Genomic DNA, 23,049 nt, shown 5'->3' on the forward strand with positions numbered 1-23,049 from the left:
AATAGTTTTATAGTGATGTAATTTTTAAATGATCGAATAACTTTAAAAAATGCAAGCATCCCTATGAATCAATTTATATTAAAACACAGATAACATATTATCACCTACTTGCATTAAAATTAAGCTAGGATTAAAAATCCATTAAGCCCTAGAACATCGGATACCTTCTAGGCCTCATCAACTCAAATTTCAATTATTCGCACGACTCACTGTAGATATTTTAAATTTTCAACAAATGTATTTTATACGACCATTTCTAAACATGATAAAATTTTCAAAATATTTTACTCTCTTTGAACTATTTACAGGCATAAAATTTATTCGATTTTTAAAAGTTTTTTTAATTATTTTGGAAAAAAATTTAATACAATAAGCATATCTCACTAGTTTTTACAATTTGTAATTTTTTTAAAGTTGATGATAAATTCATGGCAGTTTTTTTTTAAATGAGCGTATGAAATGAATTATTTTGAGTTTCAAATTCATATAAATTTTTATTTTTGTAACTAAGATTTGCTTATTTAGTTAAATATTCCTATATTTATCTAACTTTATTGAAAAAGTTTTCCGAAAAGGTGCATGATTTTTCATGCGCGTTGAAGTTCAAATTTTTTACATTAATAGATATTCATGAATAAATGCAAAACGATTTCTCGTCGAACGATTTTATTTTTTGTTGTAATTCAATAACAAATAAATGTAGGTTCTTGGAATGTCACCTAATGTTTGTACATTTGATATACACTTTACGATCTTCAAATATTTTAACTCATTTTTACCTGTCTATTGACATTTTCATTTTCATTTTTTTTTTTTTTTATTCTGAAATCGTGGAGACACAACATTTTTTATTTGGTAAAAAAGTTTGAAAATTTAATGCAAGGTTCCTTATACATTGTTATAATAGTAGTACAAAAATAATAAAATTAAGCAGGCACGATTTAAAATGTTAACAAAATTCATAAAAATCCTGAAAATTTGCAAATTATTTTGTAATTAAAAATATATAAAATGTTTTAAACATTTTAAGGATTAAAAATTTAAATCAAGGTTTTTTGCATTGGTAGTTAAGATTTTAATAAAAAAATTGTTAACATAGTTTTTCTTATAGATTTTTCCATCAAAATTTGAACAAAATTAGTTATTTATAGAATTTAAACGAAGAATGACAATTTTAGATTTTTGTTGTGATTAATTAATTTGATAATGTTAATTGTGTGTACTTTAAAATTTAAAATTGTTTTATTATATTTTAAACATAGGTACGATGATATATGGAAAATAAATCCATTTTTTTCAACAAAAAATAATTAAACTTATTTTTGTATTAGTAAAATAAACTGTTTTAAATGCAAAATATCCATAAAATGATAAAATATACTTAAGTAATATATAGACTGATAGATCGTATTTAGTCAGAACTGTTTTTTCATATGCAATGATTTACGATTCATATCAATTTAACATATTCATTACAACGACGTGGTCGGCAACGACGACAACTATACCTACTCATATAAAACTGCATTTGAATCTCTCCATAATGTTTCGACTAGAGTAACTTAAAACATTGGGATAATTTTTGCTATTAAAATAATATATAAGAAATCAATGTAAAATGAATATATATTATCTGTTAGTTTAAAATATGTAATTTTTAAAATTCAAATTATATGTAATTTTCTGCTGTTGTAACTTTTGATAATACATTTATCTGACATGAATCGTTCGTTCATATGTATCCATTTAGGGAAAATGTATTTTGTCAATCTAATTTGGACATTGAGCATTTTTTATTATTTGATGAATGAAGAATAATCAAGTCATGTTAGCATGTTTTCTACTTTAATTACCTATATAAAATCCAACCCATTTTGAATCTAATTATAATAAGTATTATAGTTTAATCATTGTGTAAATAACAGAATAAGGTTGTATGTCATTGAGGATAATTTGAAAACAAAATAATAACAACATCCCTTGTAAGTTAGCAAGGATTATCAGTTGATAGGCTACAATTATATAATCCATGTTGTCTATGTGATGCATATTATTTATATAAACCCAGATCGGCTTAATAATTTCGTTTGTTCAGTCGTAGTAGTGACTAGTGTTTTAGACTAACACTAACAAACGGTAATAATGGATTTCAACCGAAGTGTGTCGAGACCTTTATCACAACTGGGGTATGGTACAAAATTATCAAGTAGCATAGTATAATATACGTAAAAACACGAGCTTATACTAGTTACCCATATAATATTGGGGATTTTTTGACTTTTGATTAGTTCTAGTTTCATGGAAAATGAAGATGAACTTCAATTAATGGGTTGGAATCTTACTCCAGAAGATCTTACTCATATACCAGAACATTGGTTGGCATACCCAGAAGTTAGATCACTCTACCATTATATTTTGGCATTTACTTATACAATTTTATTTTGTCTCGGTGTGATTGGAAACGGTTTGGTGTTATGGATATTTTGTGTGTAAGTACTAGAATTATATTAATAACATAATACCTATAATTATATATTGGTAGGTATGTTTATTTTTACGTTTATATAGATTCGATAAAAAAAATTAACTTATTTTTAAAACATATTAACAAGTTAGTAGTTTTAATATCTACAGGATTATAGTTAGGTACCTGTAGCTTACTGTTTTATAGTTTTGTATGACATACTTTAAGAATATTTTACTACAAGTACTTATCTACCTTTTTAAAATTAGAATTTAAGCAAAAAGTCATGTGATTTTCTATTAATTTATTGAAAACACAAGTATATTTCAATATAAATACAATATACAACCATGTCCAATAAATATTTGAATGGATTAATGTAAAGAAATTGCTAGGTAGTAAAATATTTTGTGGTTTTAATATGGTACCTACATTTTTTTAAGACACTCAATTCGTTAATTATTGGTATAAAGTTTTATGTATTTTGTATATTTAAGAAAAAAATCAAAAAAACATAAATATTTATGATAAATTGTAAGTAATTTATTGGTACTCAGTGCCGGCCCAAGATCGGGTGAACCGGGTGGTTGCTCGGGGCGCTACTATTTTAGGGGCGCCTTTAATAAACGAATATTTTATAAATTTTAGCTTAATATTTATTCAAATTGACATTAATATAGCTAAATGACTAAATTATCTATGATAGAATATTCTGTTATATATATATTTTTTATAGATTTTACTCCACTTTCCAGTTTTTATTATTATATTATAAATAATTAAAAATAATATACAATGATATATAATCATTAACTCGGGAAAACCAAAAAAGTATGTGTTACAGCCGATACGTCAATAAATTGTATCCAAATAATTTTTGCAATCCTTTATGTATCCATAAATATAAGAATTTTAAACAAAATATGTAGGTAAGTATAAAAAGTATTGAATGTATTATGGAGCACTTGATTAAGGGCGCCTTTCAAAAAATTGTCCGGGGCGTCAAAATACTTTGGGCCGGCCCTGCTGGTACTGATTATGGTTTTGGTTATCTTAGAATATTACTATATATGTATAGTAAAAAACATACTAAATATTTGAAATTTTTAGTCTTTAATATTTCAGTCTTCAAGTGTAACCGTGCGGTACTCGTCAGTCTTCACGTCAACTTGTTAAAATATTCACTATTGAACATTATCTATTGTAATCATTGGTATAGTGTCATTAATTATTTTCAATAAAAAAAAATAGAATTTTTCTGAAGTATTAACATTTGATAGTTTTAATAGAGATGTCAAAACATATTTAACTTGAATTTTGAACACTTATAATATAGGTACACACTATATATTTAAATACATATTGTGTTTATATTGTATAATATGATATACAATAATAGGTCCATAAAACTTTCCATTATTTTCCCTACTTATTTTTGAAGCGTTTATAGATCAAGCAACATTGAAAACCTAGATCCTTAATCCAAGATTAAAAGTTATTTTTTAAATTGTTTATTGACTAAAATGTTTATTATTTTTTGTATAATTGTGTAGTTAAATTGAAGATATCTTTTATTTTAGATCAAAACCATTAAGAACACCTTCCAATCTGTTTGTGCTCAATTTGGCGCTGTGCGATTTTTCCATGGTCTTAGTACTTCCAATCCTCATTTATGATTCAATAGATCATAAATATCCAGGTCATTTACAATGTCAGATATTTGCATTGTGTGGATCTATTAGTGGCATTGGAGCAGGAGCCACAAACGCTGCAATTGCTTATGATAGATATAGGTATAGTTATTTTATAAATTATATTTTAATTATTAATTTGACAAATTGAACGCGAAGACAATAAACTAAAAATAAAAATAGTAAAACTGCTATTCGAAAATTATTATCCTTACTTTTCACCACTGCGCATAATATTGTTTATTTCATACAATGACATTTAAAAAATATTTATATTAATCTTAAGTGATTTGTACCAGTGTATTACTAACTTATTGAACTATTCAAATTTTAATTTCAGTGCCCTACTCTGCAATGGCGAGGTAAACTTAAAATCTACTAATGTCTATATAACAAAGCAGTTTACCTCTTTTTATATAATATAAAATATTTATATTATATAATAATATATATTATTATAAGTACTGTGTTGGGTATGACTTCATTTAACTGTTAGAAAACTTGAGTTGTATTACATTTAAGTTGTAAATCTTTAAACCACAGTGCCGTATAATTTTTCAAAAAATTCATAAATTTATAAATTAAACACTATATAAATATCTTGTAATTATATTATCATTTAATTAAATAAGTGTTTATCTATATTGTTTTCAAATATTTACTTTAAATTATAATTTTTTAGCACAATTGCAAAACCATTTGAAGGTCGTATGACTTATGGCAAATCATTAATATTGATCATATGTATTTGGATTTATGTTTTACCCTGGTGCTTACTTCCTTTAACTGAAAAGTGGAATCGATTTGTTCCAGGTAAGTCGAAATAACTACATAACCCTAATATCTTTTCATATTAATGTTACAATAACCTGCAATTACTTGGAATTCAGATTAAATATAAAATATAATAGAGATTAGTTTTATTTTAGAATCTATTTATAATTAATTTTTTTGTTACCTAATATCTTGTATAGAAAAGCCGAATAAATATGAAAACTACCAATCAAACAATAGCGTTTTAAATGATGACATAAAAAAATACTATTTCTATATTTGACCTTGGTTTTTTATCTACTATTTAATACTAACACACGGGAAATAAAGGTTTTTAGAAATAGTAATGTGTGAATTTGGTATCTATACCTAGCTAGTTATACACTTGGACGACACTACTATAATATATCTAGTAAAAGATACACAAGATATAGACATAATCTAATTATTGAAGATGGTGATCAACTCTTAAGCATTAAGCTGAGTTTACACGATGATAGTAAAACGCAATAGCATGGGCGGATAGGCCCTTTTTGGCCTACCGGAAAATTTTAAAAAGGGGCCCCACATGAAAAAGGATTTAATAATATATGATATTAAAAGGCCCCATTACCGAAATACGAAGGGGGGCCTACCGTGAAATGTCGGTTGCCCGGTAGGCCTATCCACCCATGCGCAATAGTAACGAATATGTATAATGACATTAATAATAATTTATTAATTGGAGTCTATCATAGTCCATAGAGAGGATAATATATATATATAATATCTAATTACTGTCACAACATGATTTTGCACTATCAAATGTAGATAGATACATGATAATTGATTAGGGTGGCTCGAGTATTACCTAAAATTATTTTTTCATACAATAAACACTAACTAAGTCCTGGATTTCAAAGATAATTACATATTTTTATAGGGGGGCTCTGGTAGAAAAATGTATTTAAGTACCTAGTACTACCTACTTACATAATTAAGTTCAATAAACAAATACTTAAAAAGGGAACATTTTAGTTCTCTTTTATTGTTATTGTGTATACCAATTTGTTGTTGTTGTTTTTTTTCTTTTAACACTTTTATGTTGTTTTAATTATTTTAATAAAAGTTAGTTATTAGGTAATTTGTATAGGTATTTTTTTAAGTAGTCAAATGGTATTTTTAACAATTTAAAAAAAATTTCAGGGCATTATAAATAAAAGTTCAAATGAAATTTTTTTGTACCCCCCATGGATTAGGGTTTTTTGACTGATCTCTTTTCTCATACAAAAGTATGCCTATTAATAAACAAAACAAATTTACTATACTAACTTTTATAACAATCACTACTTTTTTAATTAACAAAAGGTATGATAAATCAAGTTAGTATAAATATGTCAACTAACAACATAATGTCAATATTGTACCTACTACCTTGGTATTCGTTTTATTTGTATACCTACATATGTTTATTTAAACTGTTTGAAATTATTTCTTATTAATTATATTTACGATCTGACAGTTATTGTAATATGACTATTGACAATTGAAATATTCAGACAAAGTAGATAACACAATAAAAAAAAAGGTTGTAACACCTTAGAATAAATTGGTAAATATTTTTTTTTTATATTATTTAATTTATAATAATCATTTTTGTTTTCAGAGGGGTTTTTAACAAGTTGTTCTTTTGACTACTTAACGCCTACCGAGGAGACTAAAGCTTTTGTTGGAACCATGTTTGTGATTTGTTACGTGATTCCCATGTCTTTTATAATATATTTTTATTCACAAATTGTCTGTCACGTGTTCAACCACGAAAAAGCACTTCGTGAACAAGTAATTCCAGTCAAATTTGAATTATAATATATTGTAAATTTAAAAGGAGATCCCTCATAAGTTGTTAATATTCCAATTAAAAAGTATCTGAAATACAAATTCACAATTTTTATGAGCGTATTAAGTTTTACAAAATTCGTAAAAATCAAAATCGATGTCCCTTCCCAATTTTTATAGTATTGATAACTTAAGGTAGGTTCGTTGAAGTCTTTTTTAGACATATTTTATACATATTGAACAATATTTATTTTGAATTCTCAAAAAAAGACTTTTTAGTTTTAGCTACAATAATACAGCCCTAGATTAAAAAATAACTAATTTACATACCAATTTTAATTACAGGTGAATATACAATTTCTATTTCTAATAACCTTCAAATACACGTAATAAATAAATGCAACTTTATGGTAAACATTTTTAGATTCTGAGCGGAGCGATGAATGTATTGATTTTACAATGATGTGTTTTTAATTTTAATTTTTTGTGTCTGTGTTCATGAAAAGTATTCAAAATAATGTTTCAATTTTCAACTTCAGTTATTTTCCGGTGAAAAAGTGAATCTAATTGGTGCATTATACCTTTGCATTACTTTTGGAGGTCAAATTCCCCCGGAAAAATAAAAATAAATTAAGAAAAAACAGGAATTTTGTAAATTTTGTAAATAAATAATAAATAAATTTGTAAGGTTACACACATACATACATCGATTTCAATGATTTGTATTTAGTTATTTGTCTCTCCTGAAAAGTTTAATTTTTGTAACATACACCGATCTTGTTGATAGGTCTTCTGTTTAAATTAGAGTTTTCTACATCACAACGTTTAAAAAACATTTTTTCTGGTTTTGAGCTATTTACTTTATTTATTTTTAATATATATGTTATTTTATTTGTATTCGATGAGTAAAATGCTTGAAAATTTAATACAGTGCTTCTCACACAATAATACATTAATGTTACAACATCAGCATAAAAATATTAGTAAGTAGCTTATATTGTAACCAAAAAATCTAAAACATACCTATACAAATATAGTTTTTTTAAATAGTTATTTTAAGTTTAAATTTGGACAAGTGTTGTGTAGTAATTTTAAAATATTATTTGTGTGGCAACTTGAAACTTCTGAATTAGGCATCTGGTATACATCTGGTATCTAGAGTTATATACAAAAGCGGCTACTGCTTTAGATTTGAATCCATATTTTTATTCATTGTATTTTTATTAATAATAAATTACTTATGATAAGATACGTAACGAAGTAGGTGTAACTAACAAACAACAACCCATATGGAATCACGTACTCATTGACAGTAAAATAATATCATGTTTAAATTGTAAATAATGATTTCAAGATAGTTATATTAATTAAGTGATTTGGAAAATATACTCACAATATCGTGTGACGCCAAAATTTTAAGTGAATTAGGTTGCCAATAATAGGCTCCTTAATAAATGGTCGGTACCGGGGCCTATTAATACTAAATACTTTTTCGCTCAAATTCAATGTCGAGATATACTCGAAATTGGACACTTACTATACAGCAGAGCGAGTTCTCCGTTTACTTTTTAATTTTGGGAAATTAAATGAAATAAAAAATGTCTGAAAATATCCTTTTTTTCGTCGTTAAGGCTAAAAAGATGAACGTTGAGTCATTGCGAAGTAATCAAGATGTAAACGCTCAATCAGCGGAAGTAAGAATTGCAAAAGCCGCTATTACGATTTGTTTCCTGTTTGTTGCTGCCTGGACACCATACGCAGTGGTCGCAATGATCGGCGCTTTTGGAGATCAGTAAGAGTTAAACAACTACCTATATTTGCTACTATTAGCCTAAATAGTTTTTTGTCTCTATAGTCTATACATTTCAAATTGGATAAACCATGTTCAACAAATACCATAACTCTACCATGATGGATAAAATTATAATTTTTTTAATAAAATATTTATTAATCTTAATACCTTTGGATCATTTATACAAGTATTTTCGTTTTATTTCGTCAGAATCACCTGTATTGAGTCCATTAGGAAAAAGGCCAAAGAGCCCAATTCCCAGTATTTGAAAAATACGTCTAGTACGATTTTCATAGTTCAATATTTGTTTTTAAATTATAATTTTGACTCATATTTAAGACGTTAAAAATAAAATAAGAATTAGTAAAATAACATGTAATCAAAAAATGTTAGTAAATCGCCTCGTTGAAAAAAGCGTTAAAATTTGGTCCTGTTTTTATACAACTATATTATAAGTGTCTCAAATCGTTACGGTTTCTTCATTATAATATGTGTCAGTAACAATTTTTATTTTAAGATCTTTACTAACACCTATCGCGTCAATGCTACCAGCGGTGTTTGCCAAGACGGTGGCTTGTTTCGACCCTTATGTATACGCAATCAGTCATCCTAAATACAGGTAAATCATTAATCAATACATATCATAATAATATAATCAGGTATTATAATATTATTTTATACATTAAATAGTAATCTAAATGTAATAGTTTTAAGTCGTAATAAATTGCTACCTACTACCTATTGATGTGTATTATATTTTATTTAGTTTTGAAACGAATCCCTAAAAACAGTAAAAACCATTGATTTTATGGTGATTGGATCCTCATCGATATTATTTAAGTTATATTATCACATTGTGTTGTGTCCTTGTTAGGCGTATTTCAATAGTGAATTTTAAAATTCTTGACCTTCTCCCTTTTGAGCCCTGGACTTAAGACATTTTAATAACGAACTTAGTGGTTTTTAAATACCTCAACACTCGAAATATTTGCTTCATCCTTCTAGGTACCCTAAATAGCAAATATTATCATAAATGTTTGTTTCTACGATGTGTTTTTACATTTTAGAATATAGTTAATTACCTTATCCATTTTGACTGTCTTCACTGGCATATAGTAGGTAATCTACTGCCGTCGACCACGCCGGTTATCGTTTGCGCATCACTATTGCTAATTTTAACCTTTTTTGTAAGACAGTTGCGCATCTTTTGCCTTTTGAGTTATACATCATTTGCACATCAATATTATTCAATAATAGAAATGAAAAAAGGTGTACATCCCCAAGCGCAAGTGGTTTTATAAATTTGGTCTTAAAATTGGCGCATCTATAAATTTACTCACGTAATAATAAATTTTCAAATATTGCATGTTTTATATACATATAATATACCAAGTAAAAAACGTAATTTTGTAACTCAAATTTTCGAGTTTTTTATGAATTTTATCAACATTTGAACTATTTGAATATAAATTATTTTTAAATTTAAAAAATCGTGTAAGTGGGTATCGATCTGCTGTACATTAGGGGGTGGGGTGGACCTCTGACTATGGTAGGTTAAATTTGTATGCAATGATAGGTATCATTGTATACGAAAAACGATTCTGAACGGAGATGGTTTATCTGTCTAGGGTATATTATAGATTATTAAAAATAGGTTAAAATAATTCGCGAATATACGTGATTTTTACGTATGTTGTCAATTTAAAATTTAAATGCTTGTAAAAAAAAAAATGTGACTGCATTTCTTTTATTTTTCAATTGCTATTTTTCCTATAACGACGCTTCGAGTTTTCTCTTTAGCTATTTGAAGGAAAACTTATGGAAAAATTAGTGTTGTATTTTTAATCCTTAGTTATAAACACAAAAAAATTTATGATTTTTAAACTTCAAAATTACTTGCAAATTTTCGCGTTTTCGACAGATTTCGTACAAATTTGAACTAAAAACACTTGTAAAAAAATTGTGACTTACGATTTTTAATTTTTTTTAGCTACAATAAGAACAATTCATAAGGAACCCTGTATTAAATTTTCAAGTTCTTTTGGTCGTCCAAAATTTTTTTACCGACACTTAAAAAATTGAAAATTTCAGTGGTCTATAAATAACTCAAAAAAAGTCAAAAATTGTTGAAAATTAAACTGTATATAGATAACATTAACATAAATATTTGGTGAAAATTTCAAGTATTTACAGTGATTAGTTTTTGAATTACAATCATATAAAAAAATTGATTTGGTCGAAAACTGATTTTGTGTAATAATTACCTTTTTTCTGTCATTTTTTTTTTGTTTTTCTCGATTTTTTTGAAAACTGTTAGGATATTCACTTTAACATCGGAAACCAACCACAAAGTTTGAAATTGAAGCATTATTTCGACTAGTTATGCTGTATACAGACACTCACAAAAAAAAAAGAAACACACATCATTGTAAAATCAATACATTTATCACTTCGTTCAGAAACTAAAATCTTAAATTATTTACTATCTATATAATATTATACCTATACATCATGTAATACAATTTTTTATACCCGTCTATTGTTTAGAATATTGATGGGCACTTGATAAATAGGGGCTAGGTAAATTGAGTCCGAGATAAATTTGGTACATTTTGAAAGCGGTAAATTGAGTCTCGGGGAAAAATAGGTAGTAGGTAAGTTGAGTCCCGGAAAAAATAAGGCAGTAGGCAATTTGAGTCCCAGGGAAAAACGATTTATATGCATTTAAAATTTAAAAATGTGCACTATACAATTTTTATTTGTGATTTGCGAACATTCATTGACAGCATGTATATGATTTTGAATATAACAACATGCATTTTTATTGCATTTTTATTAATTATATAATTATTTTTTATGCAATAAAAGTGCATGTTGCTATTTTCAAAATCATATACATGCTGTCAATGAATTCCCACAAATCACAAATAAAAATTGTATAGTGCACATTTTTAAATTTTAAATGCATATAAATCGTTTTTCCCTGGGACTCAAATTACCTACTACCTTATTTTATCTGGGACTCAACTTTCCTACTACCTATTTTTCCCCGGGACTCAATTTACCGAGTTAGGGTCATTTGGGACTCAATTTACCAACCCCGGATAAACAGTTATAATTTGGTGCAGGTAAACAGACAATGCGCAAACGATGTACGATATTTTGGGACAGGGAAACAGGCTATGAGCAACTTTATTATATACGGCTGTCGACCGAATTCAAGTCACCGATTTACCTACTTGAAGTTTATTAGGATTATACAACTGAAAAAACGGATTTTTTGCTGTGCAAAAATATAATTTTTCTAAACAGAATTTGGTGGTTTAAAAATATTTAGGTACCTATCAGACAATAATTACTTTTGATTAAAAAAAAATATCAGCCACGTTTTACACGTGACACCATAAAATAACATAGCCTCACTTATCTAGTTATCTAAAAAACACACCTACTTCTACGATTAAAATAATTATATGATATTTAAATTATAAAAATATATTTCTTAGAAAACCTATAGAGTACCTATACTTACCTAGTTTATAACAATTATAATCTTACAGGAACGATTAAAAATAAAAATATACAAAATAATAAATAGGAAATATATTGTACTCGGTAAATCTAAAGTTTTATCTAGTACCGTCATATATTATAATTTTTAAAGTGGGAAATTAAATAAATGTATAGAAAAATCTTATAATAATATAATATATATATTAATAAATAATAATTAATAGGTAAATAAAAATAAAAATATAGGTATAGCTTAAATAGGTTGTGAACCACTATATATTACAAGTTATAACTAATGTAAGTTACCTATTATGCCTACATGGCTGAATAAAACTCAAACGTAATATCTATTTTATGTAATAATATATTATAAATTAAGATAGTTAAATGTTAAAAAAAATTGTTTAGGAAATCTTGATGAAAATTATTTTTTCGATTTTTCAGAATTTATTTTAGGAAAAATAAATTCTATATCTCAATAGTCTACTCGTACCATTATTAAAACGCCCTAAAAGTGGATAGTTACCAGATGCCTAGTTATCTATACCTTTACTAAAAACTCACATAGGCCATAAATAAAATCTCTCAACACAAGACTACACAAACTTATTCCTAAATGTCTGAAATTGAATATCCCACTCAATACCAACTTCCAACTATCCCTGCAGACATTCTAATTCGTCAGCTTCAACGTAAATAGTTCAGACCTTCCATGTGAATAACAAATCCATTCTCCTAAAAAAATTCTAAAATCAATATATTTTTTTAACTATTTGATTTTTTCGTTAAAAAATGTCTTAAATTTGTTGTTTAGATTAGAACTTTCAAAACGAGTCCCATGTTTGGGTATTACCGAAAAACCTCCAGCAACGAGCGATACACAATCGATAACTACTGCAGCTTAATGTATTTCATGCTAGTGCACGACTTTTGATTTTTCGAATTCCAATGTTTAGATTTTAATTTAATTAAAAAAAAAAATTGGAATGAAAAATATAATATATAAATAAAAAGACAGAAATTAACTATTTACCTACCTAATATAATATATTTAGTGTAAGTATCAGTTACATGTAGGTATTGCATGTCTCACTTATACGAGTAAGTATTATTAGACCAGTATTATACATTCATATTGTATTGTATCTGCATATATACCTTAATTATTAAAATAATTGTATTTAAAATATTATAAATACTTACATTTTATATAAAATTATGACGTACCTAATATTATTGTTTTTATTTTTGTTTAGATTTAGATTTTTTTTTTCTTATTTATATCGATCAATCATAAGTTATAGATTATAAATATTACGTTACCGAAATTAGAACTCACAATATTTAATCAGTCGATTCACTCGATTCTCAATAACGGCAATGATTGTAAAATTGGATACTCAATATACAGGACACACAGGGTCGTTCAAAGATTTTCAAGGCGCTGTATAAAAATAATTAAGAAGCTTAACATAAATATTGCTATTTACAAATGCTTTAAAAATACCTTTAGATTCTGAATGACACAATGTCATGATTTGTAGTAGAAAAAATGCATTGATTTTTTATTTCAATATCTTTAAGCAAGGAAGTTAAAATTTGTGCAAAATGAGATATTTAAATGAAGAATACCTATCTAACAATTTTAATTATCTGCTGCAATTCAAAAATATTATTTGTGAGAATTTGAAACATTTAAGTACATATTATTATTTTTTAGATAGAGATGGTGACTTTTTTATAACATTTAGAATTTTAGATTAAAAGACGTTACACATCCATACCAAATTTACACTCAACAGATCGCATTTAGCTCTGTTAGCTTAAAAATTAGAGTGAATCGACCTATTATGAAACTTGATGTTAAAAGCATTATATGTGTTTGTATGTGGGTTTTTTACGATACCTAGTTTAATTTTATTGTAAGTTATGCGTATGTAAAGAAGTGTAAATTAAAAATGCTCATGCCATACATAAAAACGTAAGTTATCGTAAAAAACCCTCATATAATATACAATCATAGATAACGTTCTTACTATCAAGTTTCATAATGAGTCAATTTACTCTGATTTTTAAACTAACGGAGTTGAACATGATTTGCCAAGTGTCAAATTACTATGTTACGCCAGTGGCCGTCCTACGATGGGAGGGATGGGTGGATCCCCCACTTGGTTAAATATAAAATTATTACATTAAATTTTTTTATGACTTCTATTTTTGAGTACTTATTGTATTTAACGTGAATAATATTTCACCCCCCACCCCCCTGGAATTGGTCAAGGACCGCCACTGTGTTATACACTATTGTAAGACGGAGACAACAAATATGTGTAGAGCGTCCTCTTAATTTTAAACTATTGCCTATTTATGCGATTTACCACAAATCTATTTTGTATTCCACCGTTCTACTGACTACGGAAAGACACTAATATGGTATTAAGTATTTATTCAAAAGTTAAAGACAAAAACACATTTAAAAAACATTTACTATTACCATAATTAACATTTTTTTTTTTATTAGCTTTTTATTATAAAAATAATTAACATTATTATTCATAATATTGCATTAGTAATATTGAAAATGCCATGTTTTTGGAATTTCAAAAAATCTAATTAAATCAATCTACCGTATTAGGTACTTAAATTAAAATAAATTACTATTTAATAGCAATATCAAAAATCATATGAAAATATGAAATATACTGGCTGAAACACTGTGGCCACTCAAAATTGTGTTTTGGGTTTATCATTTAAATCAAATTGAATGTATACATTACAGTGACTCACTCAATGACAAAGTAGGTAAACTCAATACCTACTGTACAGAAGAATGGTTATCTATTTTTATTTTTTTTATTTGTTGACATATGACATTAACTGATTCATAATATTGACAAAATTCAGAAGAATATTGTAAGTTTATTCCATCAGCAAAAATAATATTGTCCTTAGAATCAAAAATCATATTATGAATATAAGAAGAGCATGGAACAAAATAAGGTAGAAGCTCTAAATATATTATTTTTTTTAATGTGTGTTAAAGACTGTACTTCTTAGTTTTGTCCTACAGGACACATTTAATGTACTTTACACCTCAACAATTATTTTTTTAAAACATAATAATAATTAAATTGCTAGTTTATTACAAATAAATTTGTTCATTATTACTTATTTCTCTAAGAAATTACATAATTTTTAAGTTTATTATCCTATATTTTTTCAAACAAGAAGCCCAAATTTAAATAAAACTATAAAATATTGGGCCTTGCTGACTATAGTACACATATAAAACAAAATTTTTTTACCATTAATAGTGATCACTGAATTTAAAAATAAAATAAATAAATTGAGCATATCAATAACTTACTAAATTACTAGAATCCATTTTTTAACAAATTTAAACAATTTTTTTAACATTAAGTTTAAACAATGTTTGAATACAATATACAATATATTATATTATTTTTATAATCAAATTAATACATAAATAATTATTTTAAATTTAAGGAATTAAAAATATAATACTGTGGACTTTTAATTCGTTTTTCCAATTAAACATCACCAGTCTTATTTACTTTATTACAACATTTAGAATTTAAACGTTTATAAAAAATATGAAAACTGTAAGCCACTTCAGACAATATTGTCTACACATTTTATACGCGGTAAGAAGTTTTTGCATCTGTAAAAAATAAACAGGTATATATTAGAACTGTTGAAAATTTTTAAATATCTAAACATTTGTTTTCATAAACTATATAGAGAACTACCAAATTTAAAAATTTAGAGAAAAATCACACTTTATAAAGTAAAAATTTTATAGATAAATATTTGTTTATTATAATAACTTTTATTTTCACAATAGGTACAAATCAATTTAGAAAGTTTGTACCTATCTTTACAAAAATGAGAAAAATGTCAACACATAATCTACCTATTACTTCTTTATTTCTTTGAGATGATTAATCTCAATGGTAAGGACATATTTATTAGTCTAGCAGACAAGGAGGGTCATTATTATTTTGACGCAGTAGAAACACCAATCAGATTGAGTTTGGATGAAATGGTCCCTGCATGTACATTGTACATACAAGAACCACAAACTATTTTTGTATCATAATAATAGTCACTGTTTGATGTAATGTCAGCTAGAGTGAAAATATAAATAAATGCTTATTTAAATAGGTAATATTAAAAATAGGGACAAATCACTTTGACAAAATTGCGAAAAGAACAATTAGAATAAAAATATATTCTTATGGAAATGATGTTTATTTTTTCAAACATCAGTACAAGAAACTTGTATTTCTGTTAATGTACCTTCACTTCAACCCTAGATAGTCAAAGAATATTGGCTATGGAACTGATAATTCGTGATGAATGATCATTAATATTTAATGCAACATCTATATATTATAATGTGATCGATATTGTTGATACTGATGAGGAAAAATTCAATTTGTGTTAGAATACAAATATTTTTATATATTATCTAGGTACTCATATTTAGATGTTTAGGGCAATCTTAATTTATAATTTGTTTAGATTTTATAGCAGTTCATACATTTTCACGTAATGTCTATTTTATTCCAAGATCAGATAATTCTATTTATTTATTTTTGTTAATTATATCAAATATCAATAAATAATAAGATATAATAGAACATACCAATTATTTATTCATATTTTTAATATCTAATAAAATATTCTATATTTTGTTTCTCCTAATAGGTTTTGATAATGTTTATTATTAATCCTAAAATGGAGTTTTCTAGAATGATAAGAATATAAAAAATGTTGTTCAATGTTATACAAAGTAATTGTGCGTTCCTAAAACTCTATTTTGTTTATGCAACTTACTATCATGCTTTTACAAGAAATATATTAGAACATTTTATTTAATTAACATAAATAATATAAATAGATCAATTTGCATGCCACTTAAAAAAAAAAAAATGTGAATGCAAGAATATATTTTAGGTAAAATATATACCTGTTAAATTTTGAGTCTAGATTGTGATACCATAAATTATTATAATGAACCCTATAAATGACATTTTGATAGGAAATTGTTATTAAATGATAATAATTCTGAAAGACACAATAATTTAACGATGAACAAGAGTCATTGAGGATAAGAATAGATTTATATCAAAGTATTATATGACATGATGCAATAAGATTTACTGTGAGAAAAAATATGTACCTAGTTGATTGTATTAAGTTCTTAAGATTGGTCATATTGATCCAAGTTAGTATTGCCTATCTGTCAGCCCTTCGATCGTCCATTTGTCAACCCAGATGTATGCCCAACGAGACCATCGCGTATAAGCCGCAACAGAGACAGAATGCGGCCAATGGAGTCCAACAGTCTTTCATGCAGTTCATTGCACTCTCTGATGGTGGGCAGTATGCTGTGCACAGTCCGGGCAAACTCGGTCACTCTATTGAACACACTCTCTAGCAGTTGAAGCCGGTTCAGATCATTTGACATGACGACTGACGAGTAGTCTGAGTAAACAGACGATGGTGGCCAGAGTTGTAACTGGTAGTTGTTACCTTTAGATGTTGGTGGCGCATGGACAATGAAGAAAGGTGGTTTGTGCTCGAATGAAGTTTATTATTAAATGCCACTAAGTACAAGGTTTTGATCGAACCACAATCACACTCTTCTCAATTCGTATCCTACATTCCAAGAAACAAATTGAGTCAAAACCATGTTTATTCATAAAAAAAAAAGTATTATTTTATTTATTTACAAACCAGTGAAATAGTGAATACTGAATAACGATGTTAAACTAAACGATAACTAATAATGTCGAATTACATACATTAGTCTATTTGTATGAGTAGTATGGAAGTGTAGAATATAATTTTTGATTTTCTGGGCGTCGAAGAAAATTTTTTCATTAGACCACCTGGTTTATACAGTCTTGCAAGTAATAAACATTGAGGAATACTTTATAACGGTTATAATATTACCCAATAGGTAGGCATATTGTAAATTGTTATTCTAAAATTATGAAAAAAAAATGATTCATCATAAAAATACGAAAAATATAAATCACCAATAATTATAAATATTATACAAATATTGATAAAAATAAAAATGTAAAACGCGTGTTCGCTAAAAGATAACGAAATCAAACGGGTTACTGATTGTTTACCTTTACCGTGATTAAAGATAAATGATAAAAATATATTGGTTGCCGAACGAGCAACTATTTAGGTACCCAAAGCGTCCGGTGTAGAACATTTTCAATAATAGTCATAATCACGGATTAAGTTAATATACAAAATATTTTATATACCTATTTGGCTATTTATTATGTCAAATATAATATAGCCTATAGGTGCCTACTAGGTAGGTACCTTGTGATTGTAATTATTAATTATGATTAATATAAAAAATAACTGTTTATTGGTAACAATAAGTTATAAGTTAGTACTTAAATCTAATTTAATGTGAAATTAATAGAATACCTACCTTATTATTTTTCTGTTGGGTAATAGGTATATTTTGTAAATTCATTCTAAACGGTCAACATTAATAATTTAATGTATTAAGTGATATAACATTACCTAAATGTCGCAAAATGTGTTTTTATAATCCTTGAAAGTTAAGACATTGAATTTTTACTTTTTATTTTTTTACTTTTATAAGATTATACACAATCTATATTAAATTTAGCACAATAAGAGTATGTGATGATAGAACAGAAAAATAAATATTGAGTTTTGGGATGAAAACCACCCATTTTTTTTAATTTCCCAATAAGTAACGACACCAGTTCCTTAATAGGCAACTGCTGGGGTATACTATAATGTAAGCCTTTTATAAAAATATCCAAAATAAATTGTAAGTTGTGCTTTAAAAGCACTATTGAACTTATATAAAAACTGAAAATTGGATCATGTATTGAAACTATTATCTAATAATAAACAAGTACAGAAAACACATTTTGTAGGTACCTACCTATTATAATATCTATCGAAAATGGACCGAGGAAATTTTAAATTTAAAATATTCTTGAATAGTTTAAAGTCAAAAATATAAAATGTACCTAATAACCTAACCAACTATTGTAATACGGGCTCTTACTGATAGACCCGATACGGTAAATTTGATGTATTCAATGTATTCACTGACTAACTAGTAACTGTATACCTTTATGTTAACTTTAAAAAATAGAAGTCGTATTTATTTATAAAAAGGTTTTTATTTAATAATTTATAAAAAATATATGATTGTGCTTCAAATATTTAATCACCTTCTTAATTAATAATCAAATAAATAAATAATAAATGTATAACACATAATTAAAACAATTAAAATAATACATTACAATAATATACTATTATATTTTTAAATTAATTATCGATTATTATTGTTATTGTTAGATCAAATTTTATTATTTCAGTGAACAGTAAACACGGTTAGGTTACCTTTTTGATATGAAAAATTGTGTTATAATTTTATTATATTATTAGATTCTGAGCGGAGCGATGAATGTATTGATTTTACCATGATGTGTGTTTTTTTTTTTTTGTGTCTGTCATCACGTTTTGGGGCAGTAAAAATGCTTCGGTTTTTGACTTCAGTACCTCGTTCGATCAGAAAGTGAATCTAGTTGGTACTTTGGGGGGTCAAAAGTAAAATACTTTTCTAAATAATTGAGAAAAACAAACTAAAAATTAAGGGAAAAACGGGAAATTGTACGCACACTCATTTTTCGACAAAATCGATTTTGGTTTTTGATGTAACTTTAAAACAAATGACCATAGATACATGAAATTTTTACCTAATGTTTATATAAGTATATTCTATCCACCATGCAATTTTCAAAAAATTTCGAATTAAGTTGAACTATTCATAGGCATTTAAAATTTTCGATCATTATTAGTTTTTTTTAAAATAATATCGATAAAAATTTATTTGTTAGGCAGAAAAGCTTGAAAATTTAATACAAGGCTCTTAACATATTGTTACAATAGCTGTTGAAAAATAAAATAAATTTATAGTCACAATTTTTTTTTATAAGCATTCAAAGTTTGAATTTTGACAAAATACGTAAAAATTACGAAAATTCACAAATTATTTTAAGCTAGAAATTCATAAAAAATTTTCTTTTTAAATCTAAGATTTAAAAATTTAATACAAGATTCCTTACAAGTTTTTCAATCTTTATCACAAATAAAAATTCCACTGGAAATTCAAATTAAATTTTTATGAGCATTTGAAATTTAAATTTTTACAACATTGGATTTTCACTTTTAGCGATTTCCTTATTTTGGTGTAACTCTAAAACAAATTACCGCAGATACTTGAAATTTTGACTGAATGTTTATATAGGCGTTTTATATATTTGATAAAATTTTCAAAATATTTAGATTTGTTTTGAGCTGTTTACTGACATTTTAATTTTTCAACTTTTTTAGTTTTTTTTTCTATAAATATTGATAAAAATTTATTTGTTCGGTAGAAAAGCTTGAAAATTTAATACAAGGCTTCTAACACATTGTAACAATAGAAGTTAAAAAATATAAAAAATTCGTAGGCACGATTTTTTTTTATAAGCATTTAAAGTTCAAATTTTGTCTAAATACGTAAAAATTACGGCAATGTTCAAATTATCTTAGATAGAAATTCATAAAAGTTTTTCTTTTTAATTCTAAGATTTGAAAATTTAATACAAGGCTCCTAACATATTTTTACAATAGAAGTTGAAAAATAAAAGAAATACATAGTCACAATTTTTTTTTATAAGCATTCAAAGTTTGAATTTGTACAACATATTATGTAAAAACCACGAAAATTCGTAAATTATTTTATACTAGAAATTCATAAAAAATTTTCCTTTTATATCTAAGATTTGAAAATTTAATACATGGCTCATTATATATTTTTACAATAGCAATTGAAAAATAAAAGAAATATATAGTCACAAATTTTTTATATGCATTAAAAGTTTGAATTTTGACTACAAATGTAAAAATCACGAAAATTCGTAAATTATTTTATGCTATAAATTCATAAAATGTTCCTTTTAAATCTAAGATTTGAAAATTTTTAATGATCTATAATATATACTAGACAGATAAACCGTCTCCGCTCAGAATCGTTTTTCGTATACAATGATATAGTATCATTGGATTCAAATTTAATTCCATCAATTACTGTAACCCACTTGTAACCTACTGTACAGTGGAGTGACATTCACGACTTACCTGCTTTTTTTAATGCTTCTTGAAAAACATACGCTTGTGGGCACCAATCCCCCATTCCCATTTTTTTTTTCATAATTCAACTCAAGTTTATTTTTGTGTATACGATTTTTAAACATTAATATTCATGTGCTCTCTTAGTAATCATTAGTTGATAACGTTTAACGATCGTTATCATAAATTCTTAAGTAAGCGTAGAAGGCAGAGGCTACTAAGTTCAATTTAATACACTTAAGCAACTTATCGTTCGAACTCGAGCAGAATGAGTACATTACGAGGGCAAACTGCAAAAAAATGCATGTCTGTCGTGACAAAAACTTTATATATTATTGTTGTGATACGACAACTCCTACAGTTGTCGGCAACGACTTGCAGTCTGATGGAAAAAAGGTTAACCACCGGTTGGTGTCACCGTAATAAACTGTCAATTTACAGCGCCATGCACACAGTTATAATAAGAAAATAATTATAGTTATATATACAATGAATAATAATAATTTATATTGGGCGCCAAAAATTTACTAAAATATATACGTATTTTAATAAACATTATTATTTTATTGACCATGACGACGTCGGACCGCTGAAAATCCAAATCATGATGTTTGTGCGAATTTATGTAGGCCGTAGGCGAATAAAAGTATCGTTTGAACCGGGTCAAACTAATTACCACTGTGATGATGCCGTGCAATTGAAAGATTTTTTTTTTTATTATTTATTTGACGAAACATTATATTTACAATCTGTATTTACAGTTATACAATAAGTAAATGTGATGGTGATTGATTGGTAGAAAAGGGAAGTCGCCCAGTGACGGCACCCCGTGGAAAGGTAATTAAGGAGAGAGTAGGTCCCTACACCAGTTCCTTTTCAGACGCCTGGGTGGATTACCTGGAATTTGATTGGATGATTATAGGATTAGAGTGAGTACTGAATGTTTTATGTGTTTTTTTTTGTAGGTGATATTGGCAAGGCTGTTTAAGGTTAGAATGCAGATGTCTTTATGAAGTGCCTTATTGGTAATATACCAAGGGGCACCTGATATTAGATGTAGACAAATAGACTGAAATGCCTGAATAGTTCTAGTATTTGAGGGTTTGGCTGATCCCCAAAGTTGTGTGCCATAGTACCACATGGGTCTTAAAAGAGCAATGTATATTGTTCTTTTGGTTTTTAATGAGAGCTTTGAGCGGAGTAAGGTGCTTGTTTTTTAAGTGGGGACCCCATGTAAGGCGTTTGTCAAGAATTAAACCTAAATAATTAGTTTGCGTGGAAGATGGAATTTGAGCATTAACAATAAAAGTTGCGGGACATTCTAAGGAACGTAGTGTGAAGGTAATTTGAGAGGATTTATATGGATTAACTTGGATCTTCCAGTCGTGAAACCAGGTGTTTAGCACAGTTAGGTAGTTTTGGATTTTTTGGGCATCTTGGACGGGAACGTTGTCAATAGCAAGAATAGCAGTGGCATCCGCAAACGTACCAAGAAGTGTGTTTTCGTTTAGAGGTAGGTCAGTGGTAAACGTTGAATAGGAAGGGAGCTAAGTCACTACCTTGGGGACACCAGCAGTTGCTATTTGAGAGTTGGATAAGGCGCCGTTGATTTTTGTGACAAAAGTTCGTTGGTGTAGATAAGATATTATTAGTCCAACACAATTGAAAGATATGTGCATTTTTTGTACATTACTTTACTTTTTGCGTGATCAAGACAGCGTCCGACCGCACGACCGCTGACATAATCAATCACACCTCGCACGCCGAACTACTGCGAGTAA

The 23,049-nt window shown here is 26.9% G+C and overlaps 1 protein-coding gene and 1 long non-coding RNA gene across 2 annotated transcripts; one reads left to right on the top strand and one right to left on the bottom strand.

The window, feature by feature from the left end:
* The first annotated feature begins 2,080 nt into the window (after nucleotides 1-2,080).
* On the top strand, nucleotides 2,081-13,238 carry LOC107170250 (opsin, ultraviolet-sensitive-like). Its single transcript, XM_089226688.1, has 8 exons — nucleotides 2,081-2,186; nucleotides 2,289-2,489; nucleotides 4,045-4,257; nucleotides 4,838-4,968; nucleotides 6,575-6,747; nucleotides 8,376-8,536; nucleotides 9,054-9,155; nucleotides 12,864-13,238. The coding sequence occupies exons 1-8, from the start codon at nucleotides 2,143-2,145 to the stop codon at nucleotides 12,952-12,954; spliced, it is 1,116 nt and encodes a 371-aa protein (XP_089082814.1). The 5' UTR covers nucleotides 2,081-2,142; the 3' UTR covers nucleotides 12,955-13,238.
* Nucleotides 13,239-14,948: 1,710 nt separating this feature from the next.
* Nucleotides 14,949-18,150, bottom strand: LOC107170253 (uncharacterized). Its single transcript, XR_001506271.2, has 3 exons — nucleotides 17,813-18,150; nucleotides 17,256-17,734; nucleotides 14,949-15,731 (listed from the first exon to the last, which is right to left on the bottom strand). It is a non-coding gene; the product is annotated as an uncharacterized LOC107170253 (long non-coding RNA).
* Between the last annotated feature and the right edge of the window lie 4,899 nt (nucleotides 18,151-23,049).

The sequence above is a fragment of the Diuraphis noxia genome, unplaced genomic scaffold (assembly GCF_037042655.1).
Source record: "Diuraphis noxia isolate RWA-SAM2 unplaced genomic scaffold, SU_Dnox_SAM2 contig0004, whole genome shotgun sequence".
Classification (NCBI taxonomy): domain Eukaryota; kingdom Metazoa; phylum Arthropoda; class Insecta; order Hemiptera; family Aphididae; genus Diuraphis; species Diuraphis noxia.